The following is an 18,286-nucleotide window of genomic DNA, read 5'->3' as shown; positions in this document are numbered from 1 at the left end:
CATTATTTATATAATCTTATAATATATATATTTAAAGAAAGCTTTTGAGATTAAAATAGTTTTAGAACCTAAATGTTTTTTTTTTAATTTCATGAAATTAAGGACAAATCCTTATAATTAATTAAATTAATTCATGAAACTATTATTAATAATTAACTTGTAATGTCTTTTAATATATATAGTTTATATATTGTGTTAATTTATAAGAAATATAATTACTATTTTATATATTAAAATATTTTTATGTATGCGTGTGTGTATATATATATGTACTTTAAATATAAATATATTTACTTTTTATTTTGTATTAACATTGCAAAAATTATAACTCATAAAATTATTAATTACAATATATGTACATTTGTTTATATAAACTTATAACATATAAATCTAAAGAGAGGTTATGAGATTAGAAAAGTTAATTGAGTAATTGGGTACCCATGAAGAAGATTTTAATAATTTTTTTATTTAATCGGGTATTTAAACGGGTTAGGGTAATTATAGGTAGTAGGAATGTATTAGGGTTAGAGTTAGAGTAGTAATTTTTAAATTATTCGGGTAGTTAATTTTTAATAGGATTAGGATTCGGGTATCTCGAAATTATAGGTTACCCGACCCGTTGACATCCCTAGTTACAAAGAGGTAAAGTTGTTTTTATCTTTTTTTTTCTATTTATATTATTATTATTATTTATATTTATTTATTTTGTTCAATTCTATTCTATTTGATCCTATGTTCTAAGTTTTTATAGATTTTCTTCTTCAAATTTCTACGAATCATTAATCATATTCTTCTTTTTTTTTTTGTTATGTAGTTTTATCTTCTACTTGCCATGATCTTTTTTTTTTGTTATGTGTTTTTAATGATTTTTGTTTTTAAAAATTAAAAAATTATTATATAGTTCTCAAATATGAGTTGTAGCATTGCATTATTGATTGTTGCTTAAAATTTTACCAATATATAATTTTTTATTAATCTTGATTGTATAAAATAGTTTTATGTACTTTACGTTTTATATTTAGTTTAAAAGAAATTATTTTTGAGTATTTAGTCTTTAAATAGTTTTATATTACGTTTTTTATTATTCTTATAATCGTACTTAATTATATATATTTTATACATTTTTCTTTTTTGTCTTTGGCTTTTTAGTAAAAGTTGGTTAGCTCACTTCTGAGTGTCAATGATGAAAATATTTCTATTCACCTTATTAAGTAGGGCTCAAATTAAAAATTTAGAAAACGACAATAATAGTTCCGCATCTGCCCAATATATATATATTTTTGCTTTGCTGAGAAGGTAATGACAACAAGGATAGGATTAAAAGGACAACTTTTTTACGTATAATGTTTAAACTTATAAATTATAATTCTGATGGTTTTATATTAATTTCTAGTTATTAATATAATAACTACCCTTAATTTGATGAAACTCAAAATATAATTTCAAATGATATTCAGAGTTTTATTGAGAAAAAATGTATCAATGTATTTTATTAAAAAAAGTTAAATGTTCTAACTCATTCGGATATTTTAATTATGGAAACCAAAGTACATGTTGTTTCATCAAGAATTATTTGTTAACATGTTAGGTTAACAAATTAATTGTGTAATGATGTAGACACCATAAGCTCAAAGGCATAATATCTAATGAAAATTTTGAATTATTTTGAAAATTTTAAATAAATTTTTATTCATTTATTACTCAATTAAATATTTGTATTTTTATTTTTGACTAAATAAGTTTTTATAATTAATAGTTGATTAATTGTTATTAATAAATAATATCACTTCTTATTTTTATATCACATGATGCTGACGTGATTATATGATATTTTTTACTTTTCATATTAAAGTCACATTAACGTCACATGAATTTAAAATAATAAGTGATTGATTAATGACAATTATAAGAGTTTATTTAATTTAAAATAAAAACATAAAATCATAATTAAATGTAATAAAAAATACATATTTATTTAAAATTTTTAAATAATTTAACGATTTTAAAACATTATATTAATTTTAAATAATAAATTTAGATACTTATCCGTTCATACTTATCTTTAAAAAAAAAGATAATTATACATTAACCAATTATATGCAAAAGAAAGTAACACTTTCCATCTATTAACCGTTAGATAACCAAAATTTCTCAGAGGTGCAATCTTGATAGGTTTAAAGAAATAAAGGCTCTGTGATGTCATTTTTTGTGTCTGGCATTCGTTGATATATGCTTTAGATGATTATGTCTCATACTGTGTGTGTTGCGGTGGAGCTGCCCTCTCTTGATGTTTATGTTTTGGTTTGAGCTGGATGGAGGGCTCTCATGGAGAAGGTGCGGCTTCGGGTGCTGGTTTACTTTTGTGTTAGACATGGACTGATTAGTTCCCTGTGTTGGTTCTGTTTCATCCCTCTATGTTGATTGGTGAATGGCTGCTTAGTTTTTGTACAGCATGTAAGATGGGTTTTTGACTGAAATTAGGATGATTGTATAACATGTTTGTTGGAAACTTTGTGTTGGCGTGAATCTGATTACGATTGTATAGTGATTACTTTTATAAAGGGAAAAATATGTTGTTTTTGTACAGGGGAGTGAGCAGGATGGGCAGAACATTTTGTTTGGCTCTTGTTTGGAAGGGTTATTTATTTTTGACAATTTGTGTATTCTTGTCTTAATCATATCATGTAAATATAAAGTATTAAATATTATTTAGATAAATATAAATACGACACAATTAATGAATCGTATCAAGATCTTAAATATATATATATAGATACGTTTAATAATCATGTAATACGATACAATACAGTTAACACGTTTATTAAATATATCGGATTAATTTTCATACGATATGATACAATTAAAATTATTATAATTTATAATATATTTATACGATTAACACGAATAATATAATTAAAATACGATTAACATGATTAATATACGATTAACACATTTATAATACATTATAAAAAAATTGTAAATTAAAAATTCAAGTAATGATTTCAATCACTCCAAGAGAAAGATCACTTGATGACTCCAAGTTTCAATTCTTACCATATCCGGTAAAAACCATTAGTACCTCCCCAATGACAAACAACATAACGGAAATGAAATGAAGAAGCAGAGCTGATCAACTATATTTAAACACAAAGGTTAAAGATCTAAACCAAATTCCGATTTCAATTCAGAAGCCAAATGAGTTCACTTTCTGGTGGAGATTAAATTTAAAGATAATCTTGGTACGGTACTGTTCTTTTATTTCTTTCTCTTTTTTTTTTTTTGTTTAAGCTCTTTTATTTCTTTGTATTTTCTTTCCATTTCTTTTTTTCGACTTACGTGCATGAATTTTTTCGACTTACATGCATGAAGTTGAAGATGTTCAGGCACGCCTAAGATTTTGCAAAGATGCAGAAATATAGTGGGAGAGAAAGAGACTACCTTCAGATGGATCCGTGGTAGCATTTTGAGTCTGGGCGTTGGATATGCTGAAAACAACAAAGAAAATCACGAAGAAGAAGAAGAAGCATTTGGAAGAAGATGGCGTCGTCTTTGTACTCATAATCATTTTTTTCCTTTCGTTCAAGAATAGAGAAATGGGAATATATGCACTTAGTGCCCACATTTAAAGTAGCATCTTCCGTTGCACCTTAGCTCAGAGCAACGACTAGGAAGGAGCTTGGTCAATTATAGACAATATCAACTGGTACTATATAGTAGTTAATTTTTGCCGTGTTGGTTGGTAAGGCCCTTTAGAGTCTTGCAAGAGGCCAGACAAAAACGCAAGGGAATATATGTTTTATATGCCCGTTGGTTTTTACCTGCTGGCCTTTTCGGATGGGAATAAGCGTGAACCAAGTTGGTGCATCATCCATGTTAAAATAATTGTGTAATTATTTTAACAATCCAAATTCCATTGGTTCGTAGAATTTTTAAGTGTTGGGTCACCGACGATCAGTGCTATATTGCTTTCGAGGTGATTTTTATATGAAAGTTTCTGCAAGTTAGGTGGATGATCCCAAATGAAAGTGCAGCCACCAGATTTGGGTGGTTAAGCCAAATAAAATAAAAAAAGTAGAAAAGAAAAGACAGGCCTTGGCAGATGCAGGGGTCAACGTTAGTGAATATTCTCCTCTTCAAGGACAGTTTCCAAGAAACAACAACCATCATCAACAACAACAAATAAAAGATTTCAATTTCTTTTTTTCCCTTCGTGGGTTACTTCTATAAAAGCTCCTCCTTGCTTTGCTTCTTGTGAAATTTTTTTGTATTTCTTTTTACCTTTCAAATTCAAATTCTTTTACTTTTTTTTCATCAAATTTTTAAGAGGAAAATGAACAGATATCTATTTTTTAAAAAGGTATTTGTGTTTTAAAATTGTTTATGTGGTATTGAGTTTTATTTTTTTTAATTGTACTAACATTATTAACAATTAAAGGAACAAAAACAGTTTTTTAAAACAAGAGGGTCAAAGTTTCATTTTAAAATAATTTAAGGAGGACTTTTGAATTTTACCTCTTTAGACTGCATAAAGTTGAACATTACGATGTAGAGGGATAACATGATATTTTATACTTTGAAAACTAATCCCTAATATTTATGATTATACATCAATAATCCAACGACCACAAGACTTTGTGCTCCGAAACTCAAAATATTGCCAACGTATGTTACAAGACAACTCACTCTATACATGTGCAGAAAGTATAGTTTCTAGGACCACAAAATAAGCAGTGGGAGAAACAACAAATAGGAAAGATATCTAGTTCTGTTTATAACATAGCGACATGATATTATCAGCATGGAACAAACAACTATACCTTCTTTCTCCAATAATATCAGTGAATTCAGTAACATTTACTAAAGAGAGAGAGAAAGAGAGAGAGAGAGAGAGCATTGGTTCTTTCCTTGGAATATTCTTGTTCTTAGTACCTTTGATGTCGCTATGATCGGATGCAATGGATGTTTGTGTTTCTTCATTCACGAATGCGTTTTATATCCTTAAAATCCCAGTTAGTTGTTTGTGGACCTAGGATAAAGACCACTAATTGAGCCATATGAATCTGACTCAGGGCCAGATGAATTGCACAGTATGGCCTACCCGTCCCACGCAGTTGCACCTGACACAGGCCCATCTGGTTCAATCCATGACAGATAGGCTCAAGCTAGCTCATTCCAAGACAACCAGCCCCATGAGGATCCATCCCCCGCTAACCCATTTTTCGATGGGCAATCACGACCGGCCCTAATCCATGATAGGCCACCACAAGGTGGATGACTTTAGAACCCATCAGATGTTGGGTTGACACAAATAGATCGAGGAGTTTAGATTGTTTTGACCATCAGACAGCCCACCCCGAAAACCCGATCTTGGTCTAAACAGGGGATGTCCGTGACACCAGCAGCCCAGATTTTGGGCACAAATTCCCGAATTTCAGCTCAGCCACCACAAAGCCTTCAACACCAAGAAACCACGGAGGGTGACATGGATGTTCCTATTGACACATGAATCGCGGATTTATTCATCAAGGGAGTAAAGACAAGGGACACAAAGAGATTCCGAAGGCTAACCACTACAAAGCCCTCAACACCAAGAAACCACGGAGAGTGACATGGATGTTCCTATTGACACATGAATCGCGGATTTATTCATCAAGGGAGTAAAGACAAGGGACACAAAGAGATTCCGAAGGCTAAGGAAGAAAGGAATCAAGGGCTTGAACAAGAAAATCTTCTCTTCCAATTCCAAGAGTTCGGCTGTGAATACATCGATCTCTGATGGTGACATTATCAATCGTGCTGAGAAAATTTCAAGGAAAGCACAAGACATTTGGTGCTTGGTCACTCACTTGGGATTTTCTCCAAAGGGCCTCGAGAAGCAAGTCTTGAGCAAATTGAAGGAAATGGAGAGACACGTTCGGAGAAGCAAGCGAAAATGAGTTTCCAGATTCTTTTGCAACCGATGTAGCTCATCGTTATGGGTTGCATATGTTTTCTACACATGTGCTAGTACTACGCTTTACCATTTCTCATTTATTGGGCAGATTGTATATGATTGGCTTTTACTTTCATCTGTTGGGATTATTTTAATGTTATTCGGGTCTAGTGGATTTTCTTTGCTTGCAGCATCAAAACTTTTTTGTTTGGCTATGTGGTGATTTTTGGGATATTATATTAGTCTTGTGGAATTTGTGGACTAAAGGTCCCCTGTTGCTTTGGTGTCATTACTGAAATCTCTCTCTATCGTTCATTGATTGCGCTAGTATGGTCCTTGCTGTTGCTTCTCATTACTGCAGGTGTTAAATTGGAGCCTTCATCATGGAATTTAAGGGGCTTAGGAAGCTCAGCCAAAACTAGAACAGTACGGCAAATGGTTTAGATAAGTGATTACAGGGGAAGCACAACATATTTGGTGCATGGGTAAGAATTTGGGTTTCTCTGCAAAATGCCCAGAGAAGAAGATCCTGGATAAATTGGAGGTTATGAAGAAAATGTTAGGAAAATGCCAGCTAAATGACGCTAGACACATATTGGCAGACTAACTAATTCCTTTCAGGTCGCAATTATTTTGGGTAATGCTGTGGCATGGCTTCTGATTTCTCTTTGTTTATTCCGCTAAACAGTTTTGTCTCATGTGAGTATCTATCATAAGTGCAAAATCAGCTTGTAAATACCTCTGCTGAAGTCTTTTTACATCAGAGTTTTGATAGTTTTTGTCTCTTCCCATGATCATGCAGCTACAGTATCATGTTTGGTTTTCTCATGGTGGTTTATTGCAGTTCTAGTTACATGTTCGGTTTTCTCATGGTGATTTAATGCAACACCGTTTTGTGGTCTTGGGTTCGTGTTGAGCTTATTATTGAAGGGTCTTTCTGATGTTGTGCACTTACTATTATTGGGTCTCTTTTTGCCTCCCTCTGTTTGTGTGTCTACTGCTTCCTTGCATTTTCTGGTGGACTTGTGCTTTTGGTAGGTACTAAGAAACCAATTATGGAGTTTGATTCGAAGGTTGCCATTTCATGGGTCCCTGGGCTAAATGGGCTGGCTATCTTCAACGAAATCAACATGCTAATTCAAACAATTGGTGAAGTTGTCCGGGAGGGTAATTTGGGTAATTCATTTACTGATACTCTTACTAAGTATGGTGTTGACAAGCAAAGCATATTTTCGGCTTGGTGGTGATTAGTTTGTGCATTTTTGGAGCTGTTTTATCTTCTTCCTTTATTTCCATGATGTTTTATAATGCTCTACTTTGGCTCTGCCATGTGTGGTTTTTATGCTCTTGGAATTGTTATTACGGCACTGTCAAGTGCACTTACATCTGTATTTCTTGGTGTTGTACACAGATATTATTGGTGGCTCTACTGCTCACCATACTGTTTATAGGGTGGCATTGCAAACCGGTACTGTTTTATCAGTAATATATAAAATTCCCACTTTGGCTGGGACAAAAAAAATAGAGAAGCACAAGGAAACGGTAGCAACGTTCTATCTTAATGAGGTAAGCAGCAAGGACATATACACCCCTCACCTTCCTTCAACAATGCCACTGAATTCGGTTTCATTTACTGAAGAAGGAATTGGTGCAGTATTCTCAGATGCAATGGAGTTTTGTGTATCTTCTGTCATAAAGCGGCCTGTTAAATCCTTAAAATCCCAGTCCGTTAGATAACTTGGTCTTGTTATAACACCGCTCACTTCAATATCTCCTGCAAGCATAGCAACGACACGGGACATTGGTGGCCGCATCGTTGGTGATCCCTGGGTGCACAAAAGTGCCACTCCCATCACTCGGAGAGCTTCATTTTCATCCAACTCCACTAAATTTGGATCAACCAGATCCAAGCTTTGGTTATTTTCATGTAGAGCCCATGCCTAGAAACATTGTAGAAATAAATTTCATGCATCATGAATTTTAAAGTCCTTTGAAGGCTTTAAAACAATGAGTACTACAAATGAAACAAAATTTCCTAGTACTTACCCATTCCAGAAGATAGATCTTGTCATCCTCCAAGCTATTATCAGCGTTAGGTCTACCACTGAGGATCTCCAAAGCAACAATACCATAGCCAAAAACATCAACTTTCTCAGTGAGATGTCCACGCATTGCGTATTCTGGCGCCAGGTAGCCACTTCAAGATAATTAAATCACATGGTGAATGTTTATCCAGAAAATTTTTATATCTAGTTATTCAGTTATTGAAACCTTGGAGTCAAATAATTAAGATAGAAGTAAGGTCTATGCTAAGCCTCCAAGCCTTTGAAATTCAGTACATGAGGCAATATGAGATTAGTACCATCAGCCTAACAATCCAATAATAATTACAAAAGACAAGGAAAGAAAAAAGGGCGACGGGGGGTCGGTAATAATTTAAAAGCTAACTTCAATCTGTCATTAATTGTGTTTATTGCAAAAGTTTTATCATTTTACTACTGGCCTAGTATAAGTGTGGTCAGTTTATAAAAAGAATATTATAATGATAAACAAATAACTAAAAAAGCCGTGAAGGAAGGACATTTGAGCTAAAGGCTTAAGAGGTTTACATGGTTCCTGCAACCCGAGTGCTGATGTGCGTTTTTTTGTCATCATATAGCTTCGCCAATCCAAAATCAGATATTTTTGGGCACAGTTCTGCATCAAGCAAAATATTACTTGCCTTAACATCTCTGTGTACAATCCTTGGCCTAGACTCTTCATGAAGATAAGCTAACCCTCTTGCAGTTGCTAAGCAGATATTGAAGCGGGTTGCCCAATCAAGATGCAAGTCGCTACGTCCTGCATTTATAGTGCCAGAAATCTTATTAAGTAGTTCACTAATGAGTAATCAACAATGGAATATATTGGCATGCGCATAATCGAATTTTCCTGCAAAAGACTGAACGAGGGAAAATAAATCTTGCACTTGTTAATCATATGATTAAAATCCATTCTTTTATGTTTTCATTTGTTTCAGCAACAGCCAGTAGTAAAATAATAAGTTAGATCCATTATCTAACAATTTTGTAAATGAAGAGAACCTATTATCTACGGTTCCAAAGTCCTAACAGAGGGAGCATGAGAGAATTATACAGCGTCGTCATACCAAAGAGTGCCTGATCAAGGCTTTTGTTCTCAAGATACTCATAAACAAGGAGATGCCTTTTCCCTTCGATGCAGCATCCATATAGTTTGACAAGATTGCGATGTTGCACTGCTGATATGGTAGCTACCTCAGCAATAAATTGACTTTTCCCTTGGTGAGATGCTACTGAAAGTTGCTTCACAGCTACTACCCTCCCATCAGAAAGTGTACCCTATGAGGTACCTTAACTTAGTAAGGTTGAAATATATGTCATCCTCTTAAATTTTTTTCATTACATGTCAGGCCAACATCATGATAACATGCTAAAAATGTAAAACATAGCTTACCTTGTAGACTGCTCCAAATCCCCCTTCTCCTAATTTGTTTGAAGGACTGAAGTCTTCTGTGGCGGCTTTCAACTCAGCATAGCTAAAAGTGTTTGGTCTAGTACCAATTGCGAGAAGCACTGAAAAGTCAAATGAGGCAAGGAGTAGGCTGTAAGTTGTAGTGATGCAACGCAAAAAACTCTCTAAGATTAATATTTAATATAATGTTGAAAGACTTGTACATAGTGCCAGCATTGGAGAAGCATCACAAATTTAAACTCAGAAGGCCCTTTAGAAGACCAGATCGTTCCCTTTTAAAAATTGATATTCAACAGAGATCTAAAGGTGCTAACAGATGTATCGGACCTATACAGAAGCTGTAGGTACGAGAGCAAGAAGGCTAAGAAATCAAAATGTTCGAGCTAATTTTCCAAGATATTAAGATTACTTTGTTTCTCTCGATTTAGTTATCACTAGATGATAGGGTATTAAGTTTTCTGAAAAAATATGGATTATTATATCTGCAAGAGTGTTGAGAATTCATGAACTGTGATTATTAAGAGTGTAGAAAATTACTATGTACAAAGTATCCACTAGTTATTCTCAACTGAAAAGTGAAAAATGTCACATTTTTTAAATTCTTTTTACAGAATCTAAAACCATAAATAAAATTACTTTGTATTTTTGAAATCAACTCGCATATTTTGTTGATATATAAAGACTATCACGAGTATGTACTTTGTACTTTTTGATGTATGGATGCTCTTACCTTCCTCATCGTCATCATATTTCTTTCTTCTCTTAATGAAAATAATCACACATATCAGTATCAAAGCCGCAACTCCAACAGGAACTATGATACCAACAATCAATGCTGTCTGGTTTTTCCTGTTAGAACTGCCCGCTGGTAACCCACTAACAGTTGGTATAAAGTCTGAGCAACAAAAAAGAGGCATCAGGAGCAGCAAGCGAAAGACAAGCACATTTGAAGAATCTTAAATAAAGATTCTTACCTGGGACAACACTAATAGCTGAAATGGATGGACCATAGTAACCGAATTCTGGTACACAGCAGGTCCCCTTACCAGCCCAAAACAGGTGAATTTCAAGATGGTTCTCTGTCACATTAGCAGTGAAATTCCTAGTAATTGCTCTCTCAGCTCCACCTGCCTCCTTTGAGATATCGAAATCCTTCACTTTGTGGGATCCCTAGGGAAGCAGTGGTGAGATCCAACATTAAAAGTCCTCAATGTAAATTTAAATGAACAGAATTGTATTCATAGAAACACTGCAAATGGGAGGAATGAAGTTTATGATATATAATTGAGAGAAATACCTGAATATAAATGTCAAAAACACGCCTTCCTAGACTCTTCCAAGACTGAGTGCTTCTCTCTGGGTAAGCTGTTTCTGCAAAGAACAAGTTTACAGTATAAGGTCCATTCTCAAGGCCTAGGCCATAGTATCTGAGTGATACAGGGGATATCCTTGAAGTTTGATAAATCGCTGGAGTGTTGGTGCTTTTCACTTGTGCAAAAGTGTTTTGCACATACAGTGGATTCTCCCTGTCTTCATACAAACCAACGTTGCTAACTGCCCATTTTTGTGTACTGGTTACATTAAACGTTGCAGCGCCCAGAGTACTGTTCTCAGCCTCAAACAATATCCCATCGGCAGTCATCTGTGGACCACCACACTTGATTGCAAAGTTTGCATCTGCCATGCCAACATTCAGATTTGGTTAGCAAATAAAAATGCAATTGTCATTACCTCCCCAGGATTCTATATATAATTATAATCTCAACAATATAGACTGATACAAAAGTTTTAGCTAAGCTTACATCGTGGAGCATTTCTGTTGCAAGGGAAACCTCTTTGAAGGCATTGCAATCCTGGTAAAAGTCTGGAATTTGAAAATATTATGGTTCATTTGGACTTGACATATGAAAAATAATGCATCGCATAGCTGCAACAGCAGCAGGCCGGTAGCCATTTACTCATGGGGAAAAGGTGGAAAGGGAAAGATAAAAACTGAGTGGTAGGGGCAATAACTCACCTTATGTCTGAGCTGTTGAGTGTGAAGTTGTTGGCCACCACATTCCTACATAGAATGCCACGAAACGATCTCTTATTCTCTTAATCCGAGTCTGTAAATATTTGATGAATGTCCTCATCCCAAATGTGTGTTTCAAATATGGGACCGGTTGACACATTCATTGTTTTTAGGCATATTACGTCTATATTAATGATGATTATTAAAAAACATGCTCCATTTGAGCACCAGAAAGCCTCATGCTCAAATCAAAGTATTAAAATTGGAAAACAAAGATACCGAAGTGTCATGGATTAAGAGACGTACAGTTGTAAGCTTGAGTCTATCCATGAGGGCAAATTTCCTGATAGATGATTGTAAGATATATCTCTGCATCAGAGAATTACATTAGTTAAAAGTAAGTAGCAACACCGAACACATATCCAGGATATAATTCAACGGCCTCTGTTCACTGGACTCTATGTAATGGCTTTACAATTATAGATATTTATCAAACGGTGGGTGTCCACAAGCAACATCATTCATCATTCATCATCCCCCTCTGACAAAACTTAAAAATCACTCCTCATGGACAGAGATGACTTTGATTGGGATTCAAAATGGTTCAATGAGTGAAAATTGCTGGCAACTGATTCAATAATACAGTAGTGTGATATGATGACTTACATATTCTTTAGACTTTGGCTCTTTTGACTAGGAAGGGTACCTGACAGACTATTATTTCCAAGAAACCTGGCCATTTCAACAGCATGAAAATAAAAAACAAAAGAAAGAACGTCAGTCAAGTGAAAAGCACAAGGCCAGAAACACATATTATAGATAAGCCTGACATAGATGAGATTTTCAAGTATTGAAGGGGATGGTTTCTTCGAATTTACAAGTACGTAAGCGAATTCATATTGAACAATTCACTTGGAATTTGGCCTGTTAAGTTGTTGAAACTCAAATCCCTGGATGAAAAAAGAAATTGCTAAAAATTAATAAAGCAGAGAAAACTTGTAATTAAGTTACACTACTAGCAGTTAATTTGTGAATAAAACTTACAGCTTTTGTAAAGATTGGAATTCTACGATATCAGCCGGAATACTACCAGTTAGTAAAACATTTCTTAGAACTCTATAGGAAAAAAGAAACCGAAAAAACAGTTTATTAGTCAATAAATTTAGGTAAGAGCATGAAATATTAAAGAAAAAAAAGTCACAGTCACAGATGACAGAACAAGATGTTAAAGAGTATGTTTAACTCACAAGTCGGCTATGTTCTTTAGATTTCTAACGAAATCAAGAGAAGAGCTCCCATTGTATATACCAGAAATTCGCCTACATGATTCAAAGACATACATATCAGATATTAAATGCATTGATGTGTGACTGTGTAGAGAAAGAGAGCCTTGGGGGCCTTGGAGGGTCGTGGAAGTAACATGAAAAACAAAATGTTTACTCACAGAATCGTCAGTGAGGTTAAGTTTCCAATATTGGATGGTATAGGCCCTTCGAAAGAGTTCCCCTCAAGTTTCCTGTTGTTTCATTTGACAGACAGTTCAAGAAAGTAGAAGGATAGGGCTAATTTTTCTTATTTGTTTTTTTTTTTTTTTTGTCTTTTTTTGAATATTACAAAGAAAAATGTTTTGATAACTTACAATGATGCCAGCTTTGTCCAGTTATTGCCAATAAAGTCAGGTATTTTGCCTGTTAAAGCGTTGTCTGATGCATACCTGAAATTCAACAAGCTGACTATTACCAAGCCAAGGTAAGCAAAGGCAATTTTCAAGAGCAGAACAAGCAAAAAGCAACAAGCATATAAAAGACTCATGATTCCTTGGTCTTTCTTACACAATTTGCAAATTTCGAAGGTTACCAAAGGTTGAAGGGATTTCACCAGTGAATCCACAACTGTTAATGTAACTGTCACGTACATTCATAAACCAATGCTGTCTTAATTTTCTATGATCATAAACATATATATTAATGAAATACTTACATGCCTAAACTGAAGTAGAGAGAAAGTTATAACTTACAGTTGTTGAAGTTCAACTAGATTACCCAGCTCTGGAGGGAGCGTTCCAGAGAAATTATTAATACCAAGAGACCTGCATGGCACACACCATCGGTTCTTTTTTTTTTTTTTTTTTTTAATTTTTTTTGTGAATAAATCAGAAAAATATGGGGTTTTACATGTATGGTAGTTACACATGCATACATAGATATAGGTGTATAGGCATGCATACATATTTAAATAAGGCAATATTAACATATAAAAGAAAGAACGAGAAATCACTTCTTTAGATTTTCCTACTCTTAAATCAAGAGCCTCGTAGGAAAGTCAAGTCTTTAAATATCAAGCGTCTTAAAGAAATTAATATATATTTTGAATGACCAAATACCTACTTTTCTCTTTTATGGTGCTTCTTTTTTAAACTATACCTCAGATTTAGATTTGTTTGTCACTTGGCTGTAAGTGTGAGGCGGGGATGCTACGAATTGGGTGACAATGGGTAAAAGAATAGAGTTCTTTAATTTATTCTGGGCTGCTTGTAATTCTTGGGAGCTATTATGGTAATTGTAGGTGTTGTTCTGGGTGGTATGAAACAGATTATGTACTGTTCTGGAAGACAAACACAATGCTGTTGGTGTTTATGCTTCAGCCTGTCCAGCCTCTTATTGAATCAATTGATGCATTAATAAAGCTTGGCCTTAACCAAAAAAAAAAAAAAAAGAATTTATATTTTAGAGTTAATAAAGCCGGATGTCTACAGTTACGTATCCAACTGCATTATCTTCTGATGAAAAACAAAAATTACAGTTATCCATAAAAGAAGAGAAATCTCACTTATTTCTTTAAATTTTGTGGAAAAGAGCTGATATTTTTCATGATATCACAGCAACACATCACTAAAGTAGATAGTCTAGAACCTATCTAGCAAATTACAGGCAGCAGTTTCCTTCCAAACATCAGCTAGAATAAATGAATTAAGCAACAATTAGTTAAGACACCTTACACCCTAAATTTTCACCTTGGACCATCTTATATACACACACGCACGTATTTGAAAAAGGAGTCTATTTATATTCTAGAACCTAAAATAATCTCTTCTTAAAATCATATATTTGTATTATAGCATAAGAAAATCATATATTAACCTTAATTCTAGAACCTAAAACTCTAAAATTTAACCTTAATTCAAGGGAATATGTATNTAGAACCTATCTAGCAAAATTACAGGCAGCAGTTTCCTTCCAAACATCAGCTAGAATAAATGAATTAAGCAACAATTAGTTAAGACACCTTGCACCCTAAATTTTCACCTTGGACCATCTTATATACACACACGCACGTATTTGAAAAAGGAGTCTATTTATATTCTAGAACCTAAAATAATCTCTTCTTAAAATCATATATTTGTATTATAGCATAAGAAAATCATATATTTGTTTGTACGAAGAAGTATGTTTTATGAACAAGATGATTCAAAATTCATTGTAGAGAATTTCTTCAAGTCTTACAGCATATAGAGTTCTTTAAGATTTCCAATCTCCTTTGGAATGGGTCCAGATAATGAATTCTGAGCAACTGACCTGTCAAATTATTTTAAGTGTTATTTAAAGAATCAACACCTCTTACTAAATAACAAAATACCAATAATAAATAATAATAATAATAATTTATTTTTGACAGTATAAAAGCCACCTTTCTTTTATACTAACACAACTATATTATTGCCTAACCTTCAGGATAAAATCAAGCTACCTTTCTTTTGACAGTAATTAGATTAAATATTTAAAAACTTTACTACTAGATTATAAGCCAATTACATGTATAGGAGATAGCAAAGACATCAGGCGACTCAAATTGAAGTAGAATTATGCATAAAATAAGGAGCACTCTATTTTCCTTCTTTCCATTGTGTTGTTAATTAATTCTTAACTACTGCTGCTGGAAACCCATTGAAGGCCTGAAAACCTACACAAAGTTTGCTAGACTTGGAAAATTTGTGGGAAATAATATCAACTGATAATGAAAATAATGCATTTATGGCATAATGTTTCAGTACTGACAGCAACGCTAGTCTGGACATATTTCCAATAAATGCTGGCAAGGGACCAGTGAAGAAGTTTTGATCAATCTTCCTGCATCAACAAACAATGAATGGTTATAATTAGATTCTCTAAAACTCCAATTGTAATTAGTATGTCTAATCTAACCAGTTTCCATGACTAAAAGACGTATATCCACATATATTAATATGTAAAAATAAAATTTGTATGTCATTTGTCATTTGTAAAATCTTAAAAGTTACTTTTTGTTATTGTCTTATAAAAATGATTTACATGAGGAGAAGAGAGAGAGAATTCATACAAGAAGGTCAGAAATCTCAAAGCTAAAAGCTCCTCCGGTATCTGTCCTCGCTTTTCTAGAGAAAATACCCTCCTGAAAGTAATAGTATAGGCACAATTTAAAATCACAACTATAGAGGTAAACAAAAATGAAAAAGAAAGAACACAGCTCAACATTACAATGAGGAATATCCAAGAATTCTATGATTATGATTGTATGTATAAGGTATCCAATTGCATGGTCCAAATGCTTTGTGTTAAAATAGGATCAGTCTTAGAACAATAATGTCGAGGGTAAACATGAATGTCAATTTGACATGTTATGTTAGAAATAATCATGAAATTTTCACTGTTTGTTAAAGTTCACGTGCAGAATAGTGTCATGAGAATTTCTTCCAACCATGTAAAGATTAGGGTTCAATGCCATTTAAAAGGGTTACTACAGTGAGAAGGGGTTACTGGTCCAATGCAATTGGAAGAGTTGCCCTACACATTCAAACGAAGTTCAAACATGAAAACCATAATTTCAAAAAGTTTCAGTGTGGCCTTAGCCTTATTGCATTCTTATAATAATGGGTTAAAATATTACTAGGGTAACTCTAAAAGGAGAGCAAGAGAGAGCATAAATATACAATCTAGTTATGTGACAGATAGTGCCATTTTCAAAAGAACAGTCACATCTAATAGCCGGGTTATTAGAAGAATCCTCGAATACAGAATCACTGTCACTAAGAGCACGTCCACTGCATGGCTCTCCGCTGATGTTCCAAGTGTCTGGTGCTTGTGTTTCCCATTGTTGGAATATTGAGTTCAACGCCCTCACTGTTAATTTTCCATTCATAAATATTGAAGAAAAAAAATATACATGTCAGCTAAAGTATTTACATATCTATCAAAACAGTCAATTATGGTTAACTAAGAAGTCAACAAAGAATTCTATGTCTCTTAACTATTACATTAATTACAACGAGCTTTTTAGGTACAAAAGACTGTCAAAAATGTAAAATTTGAGGTTTAGTTCGTTAGATTATTGTTATGAAAATTGCCCAAGAAATAACAAAGATAAAATTTAGAGAAATCAAGCAAATAGAAAAGCATAAGAATTTACGTGGTTCGGCTTCTTGCTTTTGTCCATTGCGTGAAACTATTCTTCAATTATTGAGAAATTAAATTACAATAAATTGACTTCTATGATTCCCCAAACCAATCCAAGATCCTTTGCACACCTTTTTTTCAGTAACCTCCCAAGAACACTCATCCAAACTACCTTAGCTTCATCAAGAGCAAAAGACAGAGTTACAATGTGTCACCTTTCTGGAGCTCTCAAAGCACTACTTACTATTCTAAAACCTAAAGATCGATCAAAATAGAATGTGATTAGGATTCGATGTGAAATAAGAAGTTTAAAACTATACAACTACTCAATGTTGTACACAAACAATACTATTCTAAAACCTAAAGATCGATCAAAATAGAATGTGATTAGAATTCGATGTGAAATAAGAAGTTTAAAACCATAGAACTACTCAATGTTGTACACAAACAAGAATCTTAGTAAAATAAGATTTAGAATTCTAGTCAACCTAAAACTCAATAAAGCTCCATCTTTGACTTGAATTCAAACTCCTTAAACCTGTTTCACTAGTTGCATCCAATTGCAACTTCCTAACTTCATCTACTTTTCAATACCTTTAACAACTCTTCAAGCAGAAGATTTTCTAAACTATTGGTCTTTAAAATTACCACGAATACAAATACTGAATTAAGTATAATTCAACACTCAATTCTACAGAACGATCAATGCAACTGTGTAACCGTAAAAAATAATGACACTAATTAACTTTGGAAAGGGACTTTGACTACCTTTCCAATTTAAAGAGTTGCAGTAAGTATATGAACGAGCTTGGATAGCTTCACTAGAATTCTAAGTATAACTATATTTCTTTGTATTTTCTTTCCATTTCTTTTTTCAACTTACATGCATGAAGTTAAAGATGTTCAGGCACACCTGGGATTTTTCAAAGATGCGGGGATATAGAGGGAGAGAAGGAGACTACCTTCAGATGGATCCGTGGTCGCATTCTGAGTCTGGGCATTGGATATGCTGAAAGCAACAAAGAAAATTACGAAGAAGAAGAAGAAGGAGAAGCATTTGGAAGAAGATGGCGCCTTCGTACTCATAATCATCATTTTCCTTTCTTTCATGAATAGAGAAATGGGAATATATATGCACTCAGTGCCGAAATTTAAATTAGCAACCTCCGTTGCACTGTAGCTCCTAGCAACGCCGTGTTGGAAAGAGCCTGGTCAATTATAGACAATATCAACGTCTTTATTGTTGTTAGAATACTTGATTCATTTATTATATGGGGACCCGCACCATTGACCTGCAGGGAAGCGGGCAGCGCCTTTCCAGATGGGGAATAAGCGTGAACCAAGTTTGGCCTTGGTGCATCATCCAAATTCAATTGTTCATAGAATTTCTAAGCGTTGGGTTATCAACAGTTGGTGCTA

General features: G+C 33.8%; 3 protein-coding genes across 3 annotated transcripts in view; 1 reads left to right on the top strand and 2 right to left on the bottom strand.

Annotated features, from left to right (window-relative positions):
- The window catches only part of LOC18596355 (probable LRR receptor-like serine/threonine-protein kinase At1g56140), a 16,852-nt gene extending 13,293 nt beyond the window's left edge, over positions 1 to 3,559 (bottom strand). The window contains exon 1 of the mRNA XM_018122837.1: positions 3,439 to 3,559. Coding sequence (XP_017978326.1) covers positions 3,439 to 3,559 — 121 coding nt within the window. The remainder of the gene's footprint in view (positions 1 to 3,438) is intronic.
- LOC18596356 lies at positions 6,981 to 7,677 on the top strand. The gene is made up of 3 exons (XM_018123075.1): positions 6,981 to 7,108; positions 7,344 to 7,498; positions 7,587 to 7,677. Exons 1-3 carry the CDS (start codon positions 6,988 to 6,990, stop codon positions 7,626 to 7,628), a joined length of 318 nt encoding a protein of 105 aa, XP_017978564.1. The 5' UTR covers positions 6,981 to 6,987; the 3' UTR covers positions 7,629 to 7,677.
- On the bottom strand, positions 7,496 to 18,041 carry LOC18596357 (probable LRR receptor-like serine/threonine-protein kinase At1g56140). Its single transcript, XM_018123077.1, has 24 exons — positions 17,830 to 18,041; positions 16,405 to 16,594; positions 15,795 to 15,866; positions 15,494 to 15,565; positions 14,942 to 15,013; positions 13,456 to 13,527; positions 13,271 to 13,342; positions 13,078 to 13,152; positions 12,883 to 12,954; positions 12,686 to 12,757; positions 12,483 to 12,554; positions 12,317 to 12,388; positions 12,105 to 12,170; positions 11,745 to 11,807; positions 11,442 to 11,486; positions 11,227 to 11,288; positions 10,722 to 11,101; positions 10,399 to 10,594; positions 10,155 to 10,319; positions 9,407 to 9,525; positions 9,081 to 9,291; positions 8,542 to 8,773; positions 7,979 to 8,129; positions 7,496 to 7,872 (listed from the first exon to the last, which is right to left on the bottom strand). The coding sequence occupies exons 1-24, from the start codon at positions 17,975 to 17,977 to the stop codon at positions 7,525 to 7,527; spliced, it is 3,099 nt and encodes a 1,032-aa protein (XP_017978566.1). The 5' UTR covers positions 17,978 to 18,041; the 3' UTR covers positions 7,496 to 7,524.

This window comes from Theobroma cacao, chromosome 6 (genome assembly GCF_000208745.1).
Source record: "Theobroma cacao cultivar B97-61/B2 chromosome 6, Criollo_cocoa_genome_V2, whole genome shotgun sequence".
NCBI classification, from domain to species: domain Eukaryota; kingdom Viridiplantae; phylum Streptophyta; class Magnoliopsida; order Malvales; family Malvaceae; genus Theobroma; species Theobroma cacao.
This window is presented reverse-complemented; position numbering and strand designations above follow the sequence as displayed.